Raw genomic sequence first — 19,801 nt, 5'->3', positions numbered from 1 at the left:
TTTGAAATCTTAATGAAAAACAACCAAAAACTTTACATATTTTTTCCATTTATTAGCCAGCTCTAATTTGTTCTGTGCTGTCTGTTTAATCTTCTCTTGAATTAGCAGCCTTTACCATAATTGAACAAATGTTCTGTTAAATTATTTTATTATTCTTTGTTTTTATTAAAATACCAGGTTTCTACTGTGCCTCATGGAAGAAGAGCTCTGTGTATAGTTTGGTGTAAGCCTGAGTGTTGGGTAAGGTCTGCATTCTTATCCTGGAAGGCATAATCCCCTCAGAAAGGAGATTCAGGGGATTCGTGACCACTCTCCTTTTCTTTATGGCTACATGGGAGGGGGGGCTTGAAACTTTTTTCTGTTGTAAAAAGTATGGAACAGGATGAAAACTAGTGGGTTAGATTTGTCTTTAACAGACATGCAAAGATTTTTCCTGGACCACTTCTGATGGTTTGTTTAACCCACTTCCTGCCCAGGCCAGCTCCCCAGAGTTTCAGGCAGTCTCTAGCTCTGGGTTCTTCAGATGTTCTTTGCTGCTCGTCTCCATTTTCCAGCCAAGCCATGTTTTCTAGCACCGCCCATCTCCACTCTGCAGCCAACCCTACTCCCTGGCTGTCTTTGTGTTTCTCCAGTCCACTGGACTTCCTCAAGTGAGGTCTGCCATGGGGGGAGCCCTGCTCCATCCAACCATAGCAGATATACATTTGCTGAAAGTGCATGTATACCTGAGCTCAATGACTCCCCTTTTCTCTCCCTTTCCCTACCCCTCCATTATCTCCTCCAGATTCCCTGGGTTCAGTGCTCCACAACTCACCCAGTTCTGTCAATCCCCTCCAGAATCCTGGTAGTTTCAGAAAAGTCCTTAACACTTCAGCAAGTCACTGTTGATAGCTGGAGTCCAGGAGCAGAGGACCTGCAAGGGGTCTACACCTCTGCCCCCATGAAAGCCAGAAAGTGCTATTGCCAGCCTATTTAACCTTTTCAGAGTGGAGCCTCCCTTGAAGTCTCCCATAGACCTTGGTGGGGTGAATAGGTAACAAAGCAGAGGTGGGGGTGGCTGTGGTTTTGCAGAATGGGCAAGTGGGGATCAGAGTCATTTGATGGAGTGATTGTGGGTGGAACATTTTGGTTGGTGGCAAGAAATTGGTTGAGTGTTGCATGAGAGTGGTGTTGAAAGAATATTGCAGGGGATGTGGAGAGAGCCCGGGGGTGTTAAAAGGCATTCGGTTGGGGAGATATTGTGGGAGGTGGGTGGGATGGAACTTGGATAGCTGGCATTTTCTGGAGACCTCTCCTGCAGCCCCATGAGTCTTAGTTGGCTTATTAGTCCCTGGCAAGACTATTTAGGCTCTTTGAGGAGTAACTAGACCATTAGGCTTCCTGAGGGAGTAGATCCCAGCAAGGAGCTTCTAGATATTATGGTGGGGAGAGGTGAGATATTCTGGATAGATGGCCATGGAAGGGAGAAGGGAGTACTGAGCAATGAATGAAAGGAGTCAGGGAGAATTTGAACTGTGGGGGGGGGGGGGAGGAAAGGGAATGGAAATAGGTGGAGTAGTTCTGGGGAGTTTGAGGGACCACTGAGTAACTTTACACAAGACAGCTTACAAAAATGCTAACTTGAGTGTGTATCTTTGCATAAAGGCTCCCACGAAAGGGATCTATTTAAAACCTATGATTTTATTATTGTTTTCTGTTGTTGTTTTTTTAAAAAACCCTCACTGTTTTCTTCCCTGTGTTTGAACAAGCAGATCAAACAACAAATGTGCCAATTTGTGAATGTAAAGTGTATCATGTCCTGAAAAAACAAAAGCCACTTCAGCAAATTTTTTAAAAGTGCTAATTTGTGATTAAAGTTTTAAGTATAATTGTGAGGGGAAAACCTATGTGAAAGAAATGTCAGTTATACTTTAGTTATTATGAGTGTTTTGTTAGGGGACAGAGTTAAGGTGGTTTGGTGCTGGTTTTTCATTTTGTTCAATTATCTCTCTGTGAATTGGGAATTAAGGTTGGGGTCAGAAAGCCTTCATGGAAATCATTATTTTAGGTAGCAGTGTACCAATGTTCCAATCTGGTCACATCATCTCAATAAGTTATAGCAGAAATAGAGAGGGTAAAGTGACAAAAGTTGAGGGTGATTAGAAGCCTGGGAAGACTCCTATATGAAGAAAGATTGAAAAGGTTGGAGCTGTTTATTTTAGAGAGAGGTGAATAAAAGGTAACATGATAAAGATATGCAGAATTAATGAATGGCATAGAGAATCTATTCTGGGAGCTTCTTAATCCTTTATCATAATATAAGAACAAGGGGACATTCAATGAAATTGAGAGTGCAATTTAAAACCAATAAAAGGAAATGCTTTTCCAGACAAAACACAGTTAGTCTGTGGAACTAATTGCCACAATATATAATTAAGGCAAATCGTTTAGCGGCATTTTAAAAAGGGTTAGATGTTAAAAAGGGTAACATGATTATTCAAAATTATAGTAAGAAATGAAAAGTAACCAAAGAGTTTCAGAAGTGATATAAACTCTCATGCTCCAGGGCATAAGCCAACCTCTAATTAAAAGAGGTTTGGAAGAAACTTTCCTTGTGTACAGGTTATCTGATGGTTGTGTTTCGTAGACTTTCTTTCACCTTCTCCTGAAGCAGATAGTACTGGCCACTTCAGAAGACAGGATACTGGACTAGTTGGACCTCTGGTATGATAATTCTTAGGTTTCTGTGTTTTTGTATCTTAGCTTGTGATTTCCATAGTTTCAAGGACAGACACCAAAGGGAAGGACTTGCTTCTAAAGGTGAACTAACATATAACTGCAAAGGCCAGGCTCCTGCAAATACATATGCCCTTTGATTAGTTCTACTGACTTCAGTGGGACTGTTCACAGTAAGTAATATTAAACATGCCTGTATGCCTATGCGGGAATGGGCTAAAGTACGTGCAATCATTTAAAAGTGTATTAGTCTCCAGAGTCAAGTTGATTTAAGTTATGTTGATGATCATAAGCCACTGTAATTACATCACTTGTGCACGTTCCTTGTGTTGGCAGAGTGCGTACACAGTTGGTGCTCTGGCACTCACAGATAGAGCAGTGCACCATTGTGCAGATCATCACCTTCCTCTGCTAGGAGTTCTGGGAGTGGATCGTAGTGCATCATGGGGGAGGGATCACCCCCACATAATGCAGTTTTCTCTGTCCCATAATTCCAAGGGCTTCCGACTACATTTCATGCCATTTTTCAAATGCTCCTGTAAACTTTGTGCCCCCCATCTCTGCCTGAAAGCATGGATCCTGCACTGCTCACTAGTCCTGTGATAAGTGTTAGGAACACAACACGGCTGATCCTGCAGTATTTCATGAGCTGTAAACCTGAACAGGAATCCGTGCTGCCTGTCCTGCTGTGTGGCATGGAAAGAAACAATTCAAGATTGATATTGGCATTCACAGAGCAGCTACACATGGTGGACCGTCGCTACTAGGCTTGGGAAACAAACACTGAGTGGTGGGATCTGATTGTGATGTAGGTCTGGGATGATGAGCAGTGGCTGCAGAACTTTCATATGTGCAAAGCCACGTTTCTTGAACTCTGTGTGGAGCTTGCCCCCAGCCTGTAGCGCAATGACACCAAAATGAGAGCTGCCATAACAGTGGATGTGTGGTGATCGCTGTGTGGAAGCTGGCAACTCCAGATTGCTACTGGTCAGTTGCGAATCAGTTTGGAGTTGGAAAGTCCACCATGGGGGTTGTGGTGATGCAAGTGTGCAGGGCCATTAATCACCTACTACTCCGAAGGACTGTGACTGTGGGCAATGTGCAGGACATAGTGGGTGGCTTTGCAGCAATGGGATTCCCTAACAGCAGTGGGGCGATAGATGGCACGCATATTCCAATTTTGGCCCCAGACCATCTTATGATGGAGTACATCAATAGAAAGGACTACTTCTCTATGGCACTAGTGGATCACTGGGGTCATTTCATTTACATCAGCGTGGGGAGGTCAGGGAAGGTGCATGACTCATGGCTGCTACTCTGAAACCACACATGTTTAGGAACACTGGCCTGTATAGAAAGCTGCATGCAGGGACTTTCTTTCGAGACCAGAAGATTCCAATAGGAGATGTGGAAATGCACATGGTGATGATGGGAGACCCAGCCTCCTGCTTACTCCCATGGCTCATGAAGCCATACACTAGAAACCTTGACAGCAGCAAAGAGCGTTTCAACAACAGACTCAGCAGGTGCAGTATGACCATAGAATGTGTTTGGCAGATTAAAGGGTCACTGGTCCTGCCTTTTTCAGAGGTTCGACCTCAATGAGGAAAATATTCCCATGGTCATAACAGCCTGCTGTGCTCTGCATAACATTTGTGAAGCCACGGGGGAAACATTTCCTCAGGGGTGGAGCATTGAAGTGGGTTACCTGGCAGCTGATTTGGAGCAGCCAGACACCAGCACTATTAGATGAGCTCATTGGGGGCTATTTGAATCAGGAAGACTTTGAAGCAGCATTTCAACAATGAGCCTCAGTAATGTGTCTGTAATGAAATGAGCCAGACATTGTTTACTTACCACATTGAATGACCCTTGTAATGATTTCTGCCTGAGCATTAATTGTAGTCTGCAAATGTGCCGATTGCCACCATGTATAAATTTCTGTTGCAACCATCCTTTGTAGGTCACAAATAAAGAATCACGGTCTTTGCAAGCCAAAATTTCTATTAAACAGCAGTACAGACATTAACATTTCTTACAAGGGGCATGACACTGAGCAGCACTCTCTGAAGTGAGGATCTCACAGATGTGTGTAAGTCTAGCTGTTGTTATGGAAAATGTCCCAAGGCGTGGAGTGCAAGGGGTACTGCAATGGGCCAGGAACGTGAGAGGAATGTGTGGGAGGAGCTTGGAGAGGGCAAGGAAGACAGTTCTGTATGGCCTGGTGGGGGAGTCAAGCATGCTTGTATTCTGCCTGAAGTGCAATCAGGGACCTCAGCATCTCTCTTTGGTCCTCCATGAGCTTTATTATCCGCTCCTGACCCTGTCTCTTCTCCTGGCTATCCATTTCTAGTTTTTTGTTTATTGTCTCTCTCCACACTCTGTGCTCGCTATCACTCTCATCTGATGATTGCAGTACTTCGCAAAACATGTTGTCCTTACTCCTCCTCGTTTGCCTCCTTATCTAACGGCGGTGTTGTGCCGGTGTGTAGGAGCTGGCCCTCAAGGGCACATCTGCATAAACAAAAGAAACAATACACAGAGTCAGTATTTTGTGTGCACTCACAGCCTTGAATCATAAAAGTTACATACACCTCTTTCCCACTTTCCCTTGGCAAGCACAGTGAGAACACTCAACATGGAGTTTTCAGCCTGAGGATGCAAGACGGGACAAAGGGTCTGCGTGGTTTCTGAGGGATATCCGTAAAGGTGCCTATGAACACTATTCTGAACACTGGCACCATTTTCACAGGCGAAGGTGATCAAAGCTCAAATCACACTACTGAGGGTAACCGAAGATGCAAGGGTGCATCTCCTGCATGCATGCGGCTTTCGACCAGGTCTGTATGCTGCTCTCTGTGTGCTGCTTTGGTTCCTTCAGAAGTAATTGCTGATTGGCATGGCAAAGTTTTCTACAATGGGGGAAGAAACAAAGCAGCTCTGCCAAGAAATTTTAAGCAGAGGATTGCAAAGTTTCTGCAGGAAAATTTCCTAGAGATCTCTTTGGAGGATTCCTGGGAAATCTCAGTGTGATTAACAAATTTTTCCGCAGGGCCTCCACTGCATAGCTACACAGGGGAATGTGAAGCAGATGCAAACAGTACCTAGTGTTGTTAATTTCGATCCCTTCTCCCATGTGCACCATGTAACAAAATAAAGGACACCTCAACCTCATGTAACTGCACTATCAAAGCAAAATGAGTGCTAACCAGAGCTCCCCTCTCCTGCTTCAGGCATGCCAGAGCTGGACTGCTGGGATTTGCTAGACCCCTCTGGAGCCAAAAAGAGGTCCTGGCTTGCCACACCACTGACGAGCCTGTTGCCTGTCTCACATCCTCCTTCAATTTGACCTCCTTGTCCACCACTTCATCCTCAGAGTTGACTCTGCTGGCTGCTGCCTCCTGTCCCTCCAAAGTATCCACAGGACTCTTGGCAGTGGAGGTGGGGTCACCGCTGAGGATGGCATGCAGCTCCTTGTAGAAGCGGCGTGTTTTTGGCACCGCATCAGAGCAATGGTTGGCCGCCCTTGCCTTCTGGTACGCCTGCCTCAGCTCCTCGATCTTAGCCCAGCACTGCTGCGTGTCCCTTTCATGCCCCTTCTCATTCATGCCACGAGCAATTTGCTCATAGGTGTCAAAGTTCCTATGGCTGGATCAGAGTTGTGACTGCACAGCCTCCTCTCCCCACAAACCCAGCAGATCCAGCAACTCCGGTGTACTCTAGGCAGGAGCGCGTTTGTTGTGGAAAGTCAGCATGGTCAGCTGGGAAGATGCGATGTGAGCTGTCCATGCTGAGCAAACAGGAAGTGGAATTTCAAAAATCCCCGGGGCTTTAAAGGGGGAGAGGTGCATGCCTGTGTACCTGGCTGCAAGGCAATGGAGTAGAAACTGCTTAACAGAGTGGTCATGATGGGCACTGTGGGACACCTCCTGGAGGCCAGTTAGGGTGCCACAAGCAAGTGCAGTGTCTATGCTGAAACTGCGTGTCTCTAGCTTTGTTGCAAAAAGCTCTATGCCGTTCATCAAGGTTGTTTTATGGTGTTAGCATAGCATGAGAGTTAAATTGGCTGGAGGAGTATTGTTGTGTGGACACATCCACTGTTTTGTCAACCAAACCTGACTTTTGTTGACAAAACTGTGTAGGCTTTAGAAAACAGCTTGGAGAAATAGCATAACCAGATTAGTTGCAGACCTTTGCCACCTCAACATGTGTTCAAAAGCTTCTATGTCTTATTTCACAGACTCACTTGTCAATTTAAATGTGTATATTTAAACTCTCAAGTAATTGCTTACAATAGACCCATTCCCATTGACTTCACTTAGGTAAAACTATTACCTAACTTCAGTTCCTGAATGAGGACTGCAGGGTCAGTCTCACAGTGAAGAACATTTTACAAAATAAGGAACAAATGAACTACTTCTTGACTTTATTTTCAGTAATGTACTTTACAACTACCCACTCCAATATCCCTGGCTTTAGGTCTGCGTTAAATTTCAGAAATATATCTGGGATGTACATGGGCTGCATTCAAAGCCCATTGCAGTCAATGTCTATTAACGTCAGTGGACTCTGGATCAGGCCCTATTACAGTAACAAATATAGAAAATGTAAATGAAGCTGTGAGGAAATGAAAAAAGCCACACTCAACATTCTGTAAGTGGTCTATGTAAAATAAAATGTTTGTGCTATTTTACATGTTCTTTGCTATAGTAATAGTAAAGGAGTGATAAAGAATCTGCGCACCCAACTCTTATAGAATTTCAGCCCACCCTAAAGACCTTTTAGAGTACATGTTTTTCATCCTTGAGAATTTTATCTTTAATGAAGTTTATGAATCTTGTACACTAATGTGTGATGGATGAACCTGTTGTAGAATTGTTTGTTTCTTTGGGCATGTTCATGCTGCGTTGTAAACCTGGGTCCGTGGAACCTGGGCTTGTGGGCTTCCCTTGAGCATCCACAGTGAATTGTAAACCTGGATTTACAGTTGCTGGACCCAGGTCTCAGAGCTGTGCTAATGCGTACATACTGCACAACGTAGACTTTGTGACTTAGGTTTTCAGCTTGAGCTGCATCCACACTGCAAAATGGCTGGGCTTGGATCTGCATCACAGTGGGACTTAGGTTCTGACTCAACCCCCTACAAAAGTCCTAGAACCTGGGCCCCAAGTGCTTTCTGACCCGAGGCAGGCTGATTTGTGTATGGATGGAAGGGCGGGGGGGGGGGGGGAGCTTGGTCTTACACCTGAGTCAGAGCCCAGGCTTAATGTGTGGTGTAGACATGCTCTTCTTTTAAATTTTGTCAAATTCTTTTTTGGACTTTATTTTAAGCTAGGTGTTTTTTTAATGTGTAAACTGAATTTACAAACTATCAATGAGAGAAGAGAGGGGGAGGGAGAAAGAGAGTGTGAAATCAACATTACCTGTGACTCAACAGGGCCTGATACAAAGCCCACTGAAGACTTGAAGACTGTTGTGACTTGGATGGCCTTTGGATCAGGCCCTCTTGACTAATGTGTATTGTTTTCATGCGCTTCCTCCCCTTCTCTCATTGATAGCAATTATGAATTATATTAATTTTGAAAAAATATAAATATATAAAACTAATTAAAATGTCAGACATTTCTTTTAACATTTCCTTTACGGTGTAAACAGTAATGTGTAGCAGGGTTTGGTGTTCATACTGCACATCCGAACATCTTGGACCAAACTCATCCATGAGGTAATTCCATTAAAGTCAGTGGAGTTCAACAAGTATGAATTTGGCTCCTTGATTGTATTGTGGGTGTCTTCAACATAGATGGAATGTGAATAATGTGTAGTTATACATGCTGAAGTGTCTGCACTTATTAAATTTGATTCTAATCCACTGATCTTTGTGTTGGTGAATTTAGGTTTTTAAATTGTCATTTTCACTTTCTGTGTTACACTGGAAATGTCTGAATGAAGAAAATATTTTGTTTCTTATCTCTGATACTTTCATTCTTCTGTCATAGTACACAAACAAAATATAGAATTAAAATGCTCAGCAGCATAAATCATCATCTTCTGATAAATAACAGTAACTCATAAGGAGACTGATTTCCAGGTGAGCAGTCATGAATGCCTGCAACACAAGTAATTTCAAATGTATTTAAACCTTATTGCACAACCAGATTTTTATTTTTATTCTCACCACAGGGTGCACATAAGCTGTCTGCAAAGGGATTTCTAATCTTCAGCTTCGTATGTTCGTACAGGTATATTAATATGAAATATTACTTTTTTAATGTTGATAAACCTTTTGGGGGGCATGCATAAAACCCTGCAGAGTACAAGCATTGGGCCAGATTCTCTTAAGCATGTTTTGGACATGTGTAAATTATATCTCCCTGCTCCAGCTTGATTCCTAAAGGGGACAGGCCCTAGGGATCCAAATTCAGTTGGATTACTACTGCTTACTCCCCCCCACCCCCCAGGGTTTTTATCAGGAAAGGGCTGATATAATTGCAGTGGGCAGCTATATAGAAACCCATTGGAAGAGGTGGTTGAAGCCCATAGCAGAGACACTGTTTGAGGGCAAATTGTCTGCCTCTGGGGTGAGACTGGCACATGACAATGGAACCCTGAGTTAAATCCGATCCACTGAGTTTGGTCATATCCATCAGAATTGGGAGATGACAGGGAGATCATATGTCATTACAAAGGTATCTTCTCCGAGATGTGCAATAACTTCTTACTATGGACCAGATTCTGACACATTTACTCACACTGAGTAATAACACCTTACTCCAGGAGTAGTTCCTTTCTACTTGATTGAGGGGTATGGAATTACTCAATGCAAGTGACCTTGGTAGAATCTGGCTATACAAGTTAAAATGTTAATTTATTTTTTAAAAAGAAATATTAATTGCATAATGTATTTGTTTACATTGTGAGTGAGGCATAAGCTAAATCTGAGGACCATATTGCAAATCTGGAAGAAATTGTCTTTGCAATGATATATAAAATGACCTTCAACTCCTAATAGTCTAGGAGAATTTCTATTCATATCTAGATTCCGAATCCTGAAATAATTATTATTGTGGATTTATAAATAGTTTACAACTTCAGATTCCAGTTTATTTAATAAGACAAGAAACCATTCAGTGTACATTTTGTTGGCAAGCAAACTGAATAAAAAAATGACTAGATCTCATGAAACCAAACCATCTGCTATTATCAATCTGTAATTTGGTGTTTCTCCCTTTGGAAACACTGGTTACTAGCACTCTTTTGTACAGCTAACTTTTCCTCAGATGCCTTTATTGAATTGATCTATAAAAGTAATAACTGTGTATTCTCTGTGTGCTTTTACAAAGACCTGAACTGCTGCCTGTAATCCCTTCTAGTGTAATGTCAATATGAAAGGATACCAACATCTGGTGAAAAGATTGTAGCCGTTAAAGCTTGTACATTGTAATTAAAAAAAAATGGCTTTAGGCTTTAGGTAACCTCAAGCTAGAGTACAAAGGCAATATGGAATCTACATCATCAAACAAGAAACCCATGATATAAAAGTGTTTTGTTAATATGTGGAGAGAAAAAATATTAATTAGCATATGTTTGTTACTTTACCCAATAGCAGTTTCCTCACTTAAAGGGGACACTTTAGAATTAGGTTAATCTTCGAAATAATTCACATGGTTAACTGTATGACATTGTTTTATTACATAGCCAGATGCATCTAGCCCAAAATGAATTTGTTTTGAGACACTATTTATAGGCACTTTAAGTCTATTATATAGGAAGCCTTTTACCTAGATTTTAAACAATGAGTGGGAATTTACAACACTCATAACAAAACACATAATTTACAGATTTTGATTTTTTTTTTTTTACATTTGAGAACTGTTCCTAGAAAACCAGTAGGTTGGGAGTTAGAAATGAATAGATGGGAAAACAGGAAATATTGAAAATCTAGCACTGCCCACCTTCTTGGTGTGTTTAGATAACCAGACTTTTCTTAATCAGAAAGAAAACAGGGTTTTTTTAATACAGCAAAAATTAAAGTTTTCTCCTAAACACAGTGTAATTAGTAGACCTTAAGACGACCAATGTGTCTATACTTCCAAAATCCATCTGTTAGCAAAACCTTCACTCTTGACTAGAATTGCACACATTTTATCACAGGTTAAGACAGCAGAGGGCTCCCTTGAGTTTTCTTTGGTGTACCTAAAGCTGTAAACAACTACCCTGCATTTCTGAGATGCAAGCACAGAGCTTTTTATGTCTGATCTCTGGAGTAGGAAACACACTTTCCCTTTTCCCACCCCACAGCAAAATATCCCAGATTTAGAGTGACAAATTTAATTTATCTTAACAAGTTTTGGTGAAGAGAAAGAGAGTCGATAAAATGAGCTGTAATTGTCGATTATGTAGTGTTTTAGAAAGGTCCTTCCAGTGAAGGGAATATGGATCCTATGCACTCAGAATTGCAGTTGTTAAGGCAATAGGTCTGGCTAAATCACGAGGCAACGCGGTGGCAATTAAAGGTAGATGGTAGTGGGGGGTCGGGGGTCCTTGCTTTTTTCCGTCGTCTAGAGCATCTGTTTTCCCTACTTACATAAACAACCACGATCCTTTTCTTGAGGGAGGCTTTTTTTTGTTTTGTTTTTTTGGTCCTGGCACTTCCAACAGCAAGGGAAACGCCCCACTTTTCAAATGTTGAAGTTTAGCACTTAGTCTGGTTTCATTGTCCTGTCGCAGGATGGCGTGGTTCCATTCTAAGAAGACAATGTGGACTAACCCCCCACCCCCAGACTTCAAAGAATCTGAGGAAAGGACGTAGTCTTGCAACGTCGGTTATATAGCGTGAAAACACAAAGTTGAAGGCAAAATTACCACAATAAAATCAAATTAAAAACTCCTCTGACTGCATTAGTTAGGGTAATTGTAGCTATTGTATGGAAATTGTTGCACTGTTGAAACCGCCAGACAGAGAATCCAATCTGAATGCTTTAGCTGAATCTGTTTAGAGCCACTGTGAAATAAAATAGAATTAAAACGTATTATCCAGATCTAATTGAGCGTGTACTCCTCCGCCTTGCTCTAGCTTTAACATAAAATGTGTGTAAGGGAGATGCTTCCATAAGCTTTTGCCCTCGATGTGAAAATAGTCCTTTGTAGATTAAAGGATTTAGGGAAATAATGGTCGAAACTGGAGCAACTGAACTATCTGCTCAAATAACTAAGCATGTCAGGCTTTATATTGCGAAGTGGTATATTTTGCAAGGGAGTGTTTCAGCTTCAAAACGTGGTATTGGAAAGAGCTGTCTTTTGAGTTGAATAGCAACTGAAGGGGAAATAGAGCGATTTGAAAGGAGGACTAGCAAAATAACAAGTTTTTAAGTATATACAGTGGAGATACACACAAGGAGACCTGAGCATAAAATATATTTAACTATGTACATGGTACAGTACCTCTGAGGTTTGACCACTACAGGAGTTAGATGGACCAACAACAAGTTAATAGACCCGACAGGGATGTCCAAAATCCATGCTTATAGAAAAGAGGATAATAATGACTGTGAAACCCATTGTGTCGTCTTATTTGTTTAGTTACTTCAGATTGTAAACTCCTTGGGGAAAACTTCTTGGATCTTCGGTACCTGGTACATATTGTCAGTGCCCAACAGAGAACACATCAGTTTATACAAATAAGAATAACTGCCCATTAGGAGGGCGATCAATACATCCACCGGCCGCCCACATACAAGTGTTTGTAGGCGCAGCACAAGAAGCACTCAGTGGTTATAAAGCCCTGTAGACTAGCTGGTTTATCTTCTCGGTTAAAAGTATGTTGGTTGTATTATTTCTCTCTGAGACAAAGAGCGTGTGTTGGTTTTAGTTGGAAGGTTCCCTAAGAAACGTAGGCATGTTTCCGTCCACCCAGCTCTAAATCATTCACCCGCCAAGTGGTTTTTTTACGACGGGAATCGGCTTGCCTAGCAACCTCTTCCACGCCGTGCCTGATGGGCAGTCTGGAATATTTGGGCTTTCACTTCCGAACTCCAACTAGCGAGAGAAAAAGGAAATCATGATGGGTCCCCACTCGGGTGTGGCTTGGGAACCCTCGATCTGTGTGCACCCACCGGAGCAGAAAGCTCCTCTCTCTTTCCACCGCTCCCTACGGGGCTGGGGATTCACGGTTCACCTAAAGCAGCCCTGCGTCCAGTATAGAGGAGGGCGAGGGTGAGCGTTTACATTGGACGCTCGCTGACTTCTCCTTCCTTCCCTTTCCTCCTACACCCCCAACTTTCCCGGCTTTGGCCCAGGCTGCTGGAGGCACGAGGGGAAGTTGGGTTTGGTACTGTGTGTGTGTGTGGCCGTTATTTGCTGTCACCCTGCTCGCTAGCTTCCCTCCGGATTATCGCGTTCACACTGTGTCTGTGCTGCCGCTGCAGCCGGCAGAGAGGCGAAGGGGTCTTTTTATACCACGTTCTTTCGCCTCCCCTTTCGCGGGCTCCCCCTCCCTCCTAGTGTCACCGTTGAAAAATGACGCGCCTGCCTCCGGAAGGGAAGAGAGATCCCCGCAACTTTGAGCTGGCTGGACGAAGCGGAGGAGCCGCCGCTCCCCGCGCCAGCCGGCTTGGGACTGGGCGTGGGGGGAAGGGGCTGGCGCGCGCGCGAGAGAGACACGGATCCAGCCACCCCTGGGGCTTTGGTTGCGCCGGGGATTAGGCCGGCTGGGCAGCGCCTCGCCCTCCAAGCAGAGCGGCGAGTTTGTGGAGAGCGGCGAGCGAGCCGCGCATTGCAATCGGGGAACCCCAGCTGGGAGCAGAGGCGGCGGCGGCGGCGGCTGCTGGGGGATCCGTTAGAAACTAGCAATCCCCCCCCCCCGCCCACCACCACCCAAAAAAACCCCATTGCACCAGCCCCCGGCTCTGCTGGGGGAAGGGCGGAGGGGTGGCACGGCTGCGATTGCCGCGCTCTCTCTCCCCAGATGCTGGTTTCGGAAGCACTTGGCAGGCACCAGGCAGGAGCAGCAATGGGAGCCGGCTGCTGAGGGGCGCCCGGCCGAGCGGAGCGCCCGGCGCCGGAGCCCGGGCAGGTGGCACCCGCGGGGGGGGGGCCCATGCGGTGACCGCGCCGAGCCGCGGGTGCCCCCAGGGTGCAGTTGCGGCTGGAAGAGCCGGAGGAGGGTCTCGCTTGTCCGTGGCGCCCGGGGATGGGCCCCCGCCGCGGCTGAGCCCCAGCGCCCGCCCAGCCCCTGTCTCCGCTCCGGCCGGCCAGTGAGCCGGGAGCCGCCTGCCGGGAGCAGCCATGGCCGCGGCCATCGCCAGCGGCTTGATCCGCCAGAAGCGGCAAGCGAGGGAGCAGCACTGGGACCGGCCCTCGGCCAGCAGGAGGCGGAGCAGCCCCAGTAAGAACCGGGGGCTCTGCAATGGCAACCTGGTGGATATTTTCTCCAAGGTCCGTATCTTCGGGCTGAAGAAGAGAAGGTTGCGGCGCCAAGGTGTGTGTGTGTGTCTGCCTGCCCCCGTCTCTGTCTGTCTGTCTGTCCGCCCGTCCCCGGGAGTGGGGACAACCTGTAGCGGGGCCCCTGCCGGTCCAGCAGCTGGGCGCGGTACACGCGGAAAACTCTCTGCTGGGCTGGCGGCTAATGCAATCTCCCAGCTAGTGCCTGCCCCCGTCCTGATCTCCGGGCGTTTCTGTTCCCTCGCTAGCTGCGTGATCTAGTGCCTTGGGTGGAAAATACACACAGACATGTACACATTAGCGAGAGGAGATCGCAGAGTCAACAGTTCCTAGAACGGGTGGCACAGTGTGATCTATCCAGCTGCTGGCCCGGGAAGTTTCTTACTCAAGGAATACGCCTCCTCGGTAATATAATGCACTATGGCACATAATAACACTTTCCCTAGGTGTTAGCTGTAGTAAATAGAGTCTAGTAGTATCCCTCAAAGAGGCTTTAGCTGTGGTTTCCTCTTTACTTCCCCTGTACTAGTTGCCTTCCTGGGTAATGCAAAGTCTTTTGTATTTCGCTCCCATTCACAAAGCGCCTTATAGGCAGCATTGAAACAGACGAGCAGTAGTTCAGATGTATGTTAATGCCCTGTACTATTCAGGATGTAATGTGTATAGAAAGGTTTCCTCAAACGCTAGTCTAGTCAGAAGAATAAAGCAACGCCTACAGCGACTTCGTGATTTAGTTTTCACAAGGCAATAAAGGGTGAAAACAATCTTTTAATTGAGGTGGTGATAGAGTTAAGTGCATTACGTGGTGCTGATAACTACTGGCTACATAATAAGGGCTCTCATAGCCACAGCCTATTAACCTTTTTTTAAAAGGACAAATAGTACAACGATTTGTACAGCTTCTAAATGATCGGTGTCTGACAAAGCAACCTCAGCAAACTATCGTTAATGGTTCGTTTCATTATGCTATGTGCTTCATTTTACACACCGTATAGGCACTCTATTCTAGACTCCCATTCTTAATAGTTAAGTAGGCGAGAATCATTTCATTTCCAGTATTCTGAGAGTAGGAAGTGTATCATACTAGCATGTTTAAGGACCATGAGGGATACTATCACATACTGTGTATACTGCAATTATATACATATATAGTTTAACTGCTTATTAAGTTAGGGTCCCTAATATAAAGGATACAATCTGTGGATTATTATAATTTCTTCCCATAGATTACAGCATACTCAATAAATAGAGGTCTCCAAATTTACATTAGTAGCATGATTGCATTTTTTCAATGCTTTGTATTTAAAGAGTGTAAACAAAAGGATAAAACTATATAAAAAGACAAGAACGTTTATAATTTTTCTTAATTTTATCGCCCAATTAAAGAGTAATACTTCCAGAATTTAGAACTGGTGTTTACTTTATCACATACTTATGCCCAGAAGGCAAATAGCTTTAAAACACAGGGATATTTTTTAAAGGATGAAGATTTTAAATAAACATCTTCAAAAGCAAGGAGAATATCAGTAAAGATATTACAGTATCTATTACTTACTGTAGTAAAAAACAAATTCTTTCTGAATAGATTAGAGAATGATTCTTCCATCCTGTGCTGTAATTTAGTCTATATAGCGTGTGGAAAGAAGTATACTTCCATTTTAATTTGGTCTAGAGAGTTAGAATTGTTGGTAAACTATTTTTATAGTTGATGAATAACTAAGACATAAGAATTTACCTGTTCTGTTCCATCTTTCCTTTTCTTTCCGTACATTATATTTAAAATAGCATCTTTTGATAGGATCTAAAACATTTTATTTTGTATGGCTTTATTATTTGTAGCAGAATTATTTCTTATTCTTCAGTTGTCTCAAATCCAGTGAAAAGATGCAATAAAGATACAATAACCTCAGATTTCTTGTATTATTGTAGAATACAACCTAAATGTTGCCATTATTTGCAAAGTGGTATACAACTTGTCTTCTTATTTCTGAAAACTGATTTCTGAAATATACTTTAAAAGTTAACATGGAGGCTGCATAAAATTACTGTACACTTCTTTTTTGAGCATGTAGTGTGTGTGTGTGTGTGTGTGTGTGTGTGTGTGTGTATTAATAACAAAATCTTTGTAAGACTAATTTTTAGATTGAGTAATTTCTTAAATATAGATCTATAATTGACTTTTACCAGATAGATTGTCTGTTTTATAATAATTGATTATGGAATTTATCTTTTATAGTTGGTTGATGGAAACAAGTTTACTAGGGCTTCCTTTAATACATTCACTTACTGAAAGATCATTTTTGGCCAGCTCTGAGTTTCATATTCTGGCAAAACTCTTATTGAATTCAGTGAGACTTGAGGATGATAACCACTTCACAGCATTAGATGCCAAGCATTTCCACAGTTAAGAGATGCCTCCAGCAAAGTTCTGTATTCAACATCATGGATTTTTCATAGTGTATTTAGTAATGCTCCTGAAACCGATCATAATTAAACTAAATTGGAGTATAACCTAAACTCTAACTCATGTTAGCACTATTGGTTTCAATGGGAATATTTGTTAGTGAAGGTTGCAGGATCAGGCCCTTTGTTTATGTCAAAGTTAAGAACTTTTTAAAGGCATATTTATCCAGTCCCGCATGTTAACAGCACAAATTCATTATTCATCCATAAAACTTTATACTAAAAATAATCAGTTTTCTGTATGTGAGTGCCGTGGTGGTGATGATGCATAAGTTGCCTGGTGTACCTGTGGATTCAAAGTTACATACAAGAAGTAGATAAAGTGGGGAGAGATAAAGGGTGGAAAGTGGAGGGTAAATTTAATCACTTACATATCTTTGGCATAGAAAAAAATTAGAATATGTAATTGTGAAACAAATAGGCAGTTCATTCTGTTCATTGATTAAATGATCATTATACGAAGCAGAAAATCAAGAAAGTTCCATTGCTGTTTGTCTGATTCGTCAGAATATATGGCCATCGGTCATCATATTGTTCATTGAAACTTATTGTTGAGACCATGAAATAAGAGCAAAATGTGATGAATTTCCAAACATCTGTTGTCAGATGTGTGCAATGGGAATTTTACAAATAAATCTGATCTAAATGATGTACAAAGTGTGATGAGAACAAAGAGTGAAAAATGAGCCAGAGATGTGACAAGTGGGCTCCTTGGGTTGATCATGTATGATAATATCAGAGTAGAAGTATGCAACAATTGTTCGTTATTTATTGATAGTGAAATCTAGAGTACATCGCTTACTCCAAACAAAATGTAACTCCGACTCTTGCAAAGAGGTTATACTATATATGGAAAACAAAAGTCCATATATCTTTGAAGTTAATAGACAGCAAACAGTAATAAAAATCAGCTGAGAGGGATGCTGCTTTTTTTCCTAAAATGCCTGTTGATACTGCTTCTTGGGTGGCTGGTGCTGATCTGTGAACAAATTATGTGATTTTGAAGACATAATATATTAAAAGCTAGATATCCTCTACTGTATTGGTGCTTCTCTATAGTTGTGTTTCATTTTCTGCCCAGGGTTATCCCTTTATGGACATACTGTAGTAGTATATATTATAAAGATACAGAGGGAGAAAAGGTGAACATTCTTATTTACATTTACTGGTATAAAAGCCATAATGACAGATGTGACTGTGGTTTTGTTTCAGATATTTTTTCCCAACTGTTTTGATTAATGTGTCTTTGTTCTGTAGTTGATATTGATTTCTATGGGAGAATTACCTAATAAGCTATTGTGTGGACAAACCACAATAATGTATCAGACAACTTTGATGTTTAGTTTTAATATTATAATAGCTTTAATTTATTCTAACTGCCACGTGATGAAGAAATCACTGGCATTTATTTCCTCATACTCTTGAAGCCAATATCTGTGCCCTGGCTTTGATGCCAAACACGTATCAATACTAACTTTTTCATTTTGGATTAGAGAACAAGATAGTTTAATTCTGTTTATTCTCCAGATTCAGTTAATGCAATACAACAATTACACAGAGGACTGACAGATACGAATTTTGAAGGCTTCATGGGGCGTGAAACCTGACTATAACCAGAGACTATGCAATGAAAAGCAGAAAATAAATTCCTATGCCTTAGTTTATGCAATTACATTACATATGAAGTGTGTGATTTCAAACCATCCACTTGTCCCTGTTGCATTGTTAGCTTCTAGTTAACCTATATTTTAACCTATAAATCTATATCCTTTATTGGTCCCCAAAGTTGTAGTCTGGTTAATAGGTTCTCTTCAGATTGTTCCATTGTGTAGTATTCATCATTTCAAATGTATAAAAAATAAGTGTGTTATGTATACTGTGTATATGTATATTAATACCAACTTATATTACTCAATTTTGGAATGATTTGGCTTCTAATTTTTTATGCTAATACCAGTGAGATTGTCTCTGTCTCACTATGTTCAGAGAATATATTTATTTCAGTTATGAAGACATGACTATTAGACTTCTAGGTTTATTTTTTTGTGAATGTACTACAGCAGTATATCACTTGAAAGAGTGCCTTTTGGGACAATTAATGTGTACATCAGATGGGGTTGATGAAGCGGATGGGGAGTGACTTCACAACCTAAGAAGGAAAATAATTCTCAGGAAATGGAATACCTGAAGTGTCTTTTTTGCTTTTGTAGAGCTGAAAGCAAGACCCATTCATGTGTACACATGAAAATTAATTTATTTCATTCTATGCAAATCAGAACACTCCATTTGTATCTAGAATTCCTAAGAAATGAAGATCAGTTTGGAAGCTATTGCTGTTCCTAAATTAGTACAAACTGGCTTGGCTTTCCTAACTGAGGGTCTCACCTTAGGAATTCATTCTTCTTGTCCGCCCATTAAGACGCACATTTAGCAATCTTTCATATACATTGTAAGGCCCATTTATTTTGCCAAGTGTTTGACTGATTTTTTTTTTAACTGTGTTTAAATCTCTTTAAATGCAGTGCCTAGTTGTCAAGGTGACAGGCACTGTAAGCCTGTTTTTGTAATAAAATATGTATAAAATCAATTTCATTTTTTTCTTTTAAAATGCTGCTAAATATTCCATTGAAAATCTATAAGATTATTGCAAACACAAAACATACAAATATGTTGCTCCAATGTAGGTATGTTCATTTTCCTTTTTTAAAATGTATTTTTGCTACAATTAGTTTTAGATTGAGTATCAGGGCCTTTCCGAGGCAAAACATTTCCCACAGAGTGGGAAACTCTTCTTTAAATAGAAGGGTGGTATTGAAAAGGGGTTTTGGTATGTATCAAAACTATATTAAAGCTGATTATGTTGAATGTGAATTAATGCAAACAACTTGGTTGAGAGTATGGAGGGATTATAACGTCCCTTGTATTGAACTGTTTCTGGTGGATCTAACAATGGTGCTGAGTCAAGGATGTAATTTTAAAAGGAGAAGGAAATGAAAAAAGTTAATTCCTCCTTTAAAACTGTAATGTAATTTTAGATGATAAAGGATTTACAGCAGTGTTTCACATCAAAATGGGCTTTAAATCCTGACTTACGATGGCAGTGTTCTTTGTGCCCATTTAACGTGCAAGTGATCAAGTATCTTATATGATTACAAAACATCTCATATTAGTAATATAACTCAGG

At 41.8% G+C, this 19,801-nt stretch overlaps 1 protein-coding gene across 5 annotated transcripts in view; it reads left to right on the top strand.

Annotated features, from left to right (window-relative positions):
• FGF14 (fibroblast growth factor 14) overlaps nt 1-19,801 on the top strand; it is a 628,252-nt gene that overhangs the window by 413,296 nt on the left and 195,155 nt on the right. Inside the window, exon 1 of one of the 5 annotated variants that reach the window (XM_048854508.2) lies at nt 13,252-14,191. The exons of 2 other annotated variants lie outside the window; for them this stretch is intronic. In XM_048854508.2, coding sequence (XP_048710465.1) covers nt 13,999-14,191 — 193 coding nt within the window. In that variant the 5' untranslated portion in view covers nt 13,252-13,998. Of the gene's footprint in view, nt 1-13,251; nt 14,192-19,801 lie in introns of those variants that run through there. 2 more of the 5 variants (XM_048854499.2, XM_048854489.2) reach the window with 2 other exon arrangements.

This window comes from Caretta caretta, chromosome 1, assembly GCF_965140235.1.
Source record: "Caretta caretta isolate rCarCar2 chromosome 1, rCarCar1.hap1, whole genome shotgun sequence".
NCBI classification, from domain to species: domain Eukaryota; kingdom Metazoa; phylum Chordata; order Testudines; family Cheloniidae; genus Caretta; species Caretta caretta.
Note: the sequence above shows the minus strand (reverse complement) of the source record. Positions and strands in the feature narration are given on the sequence as shown.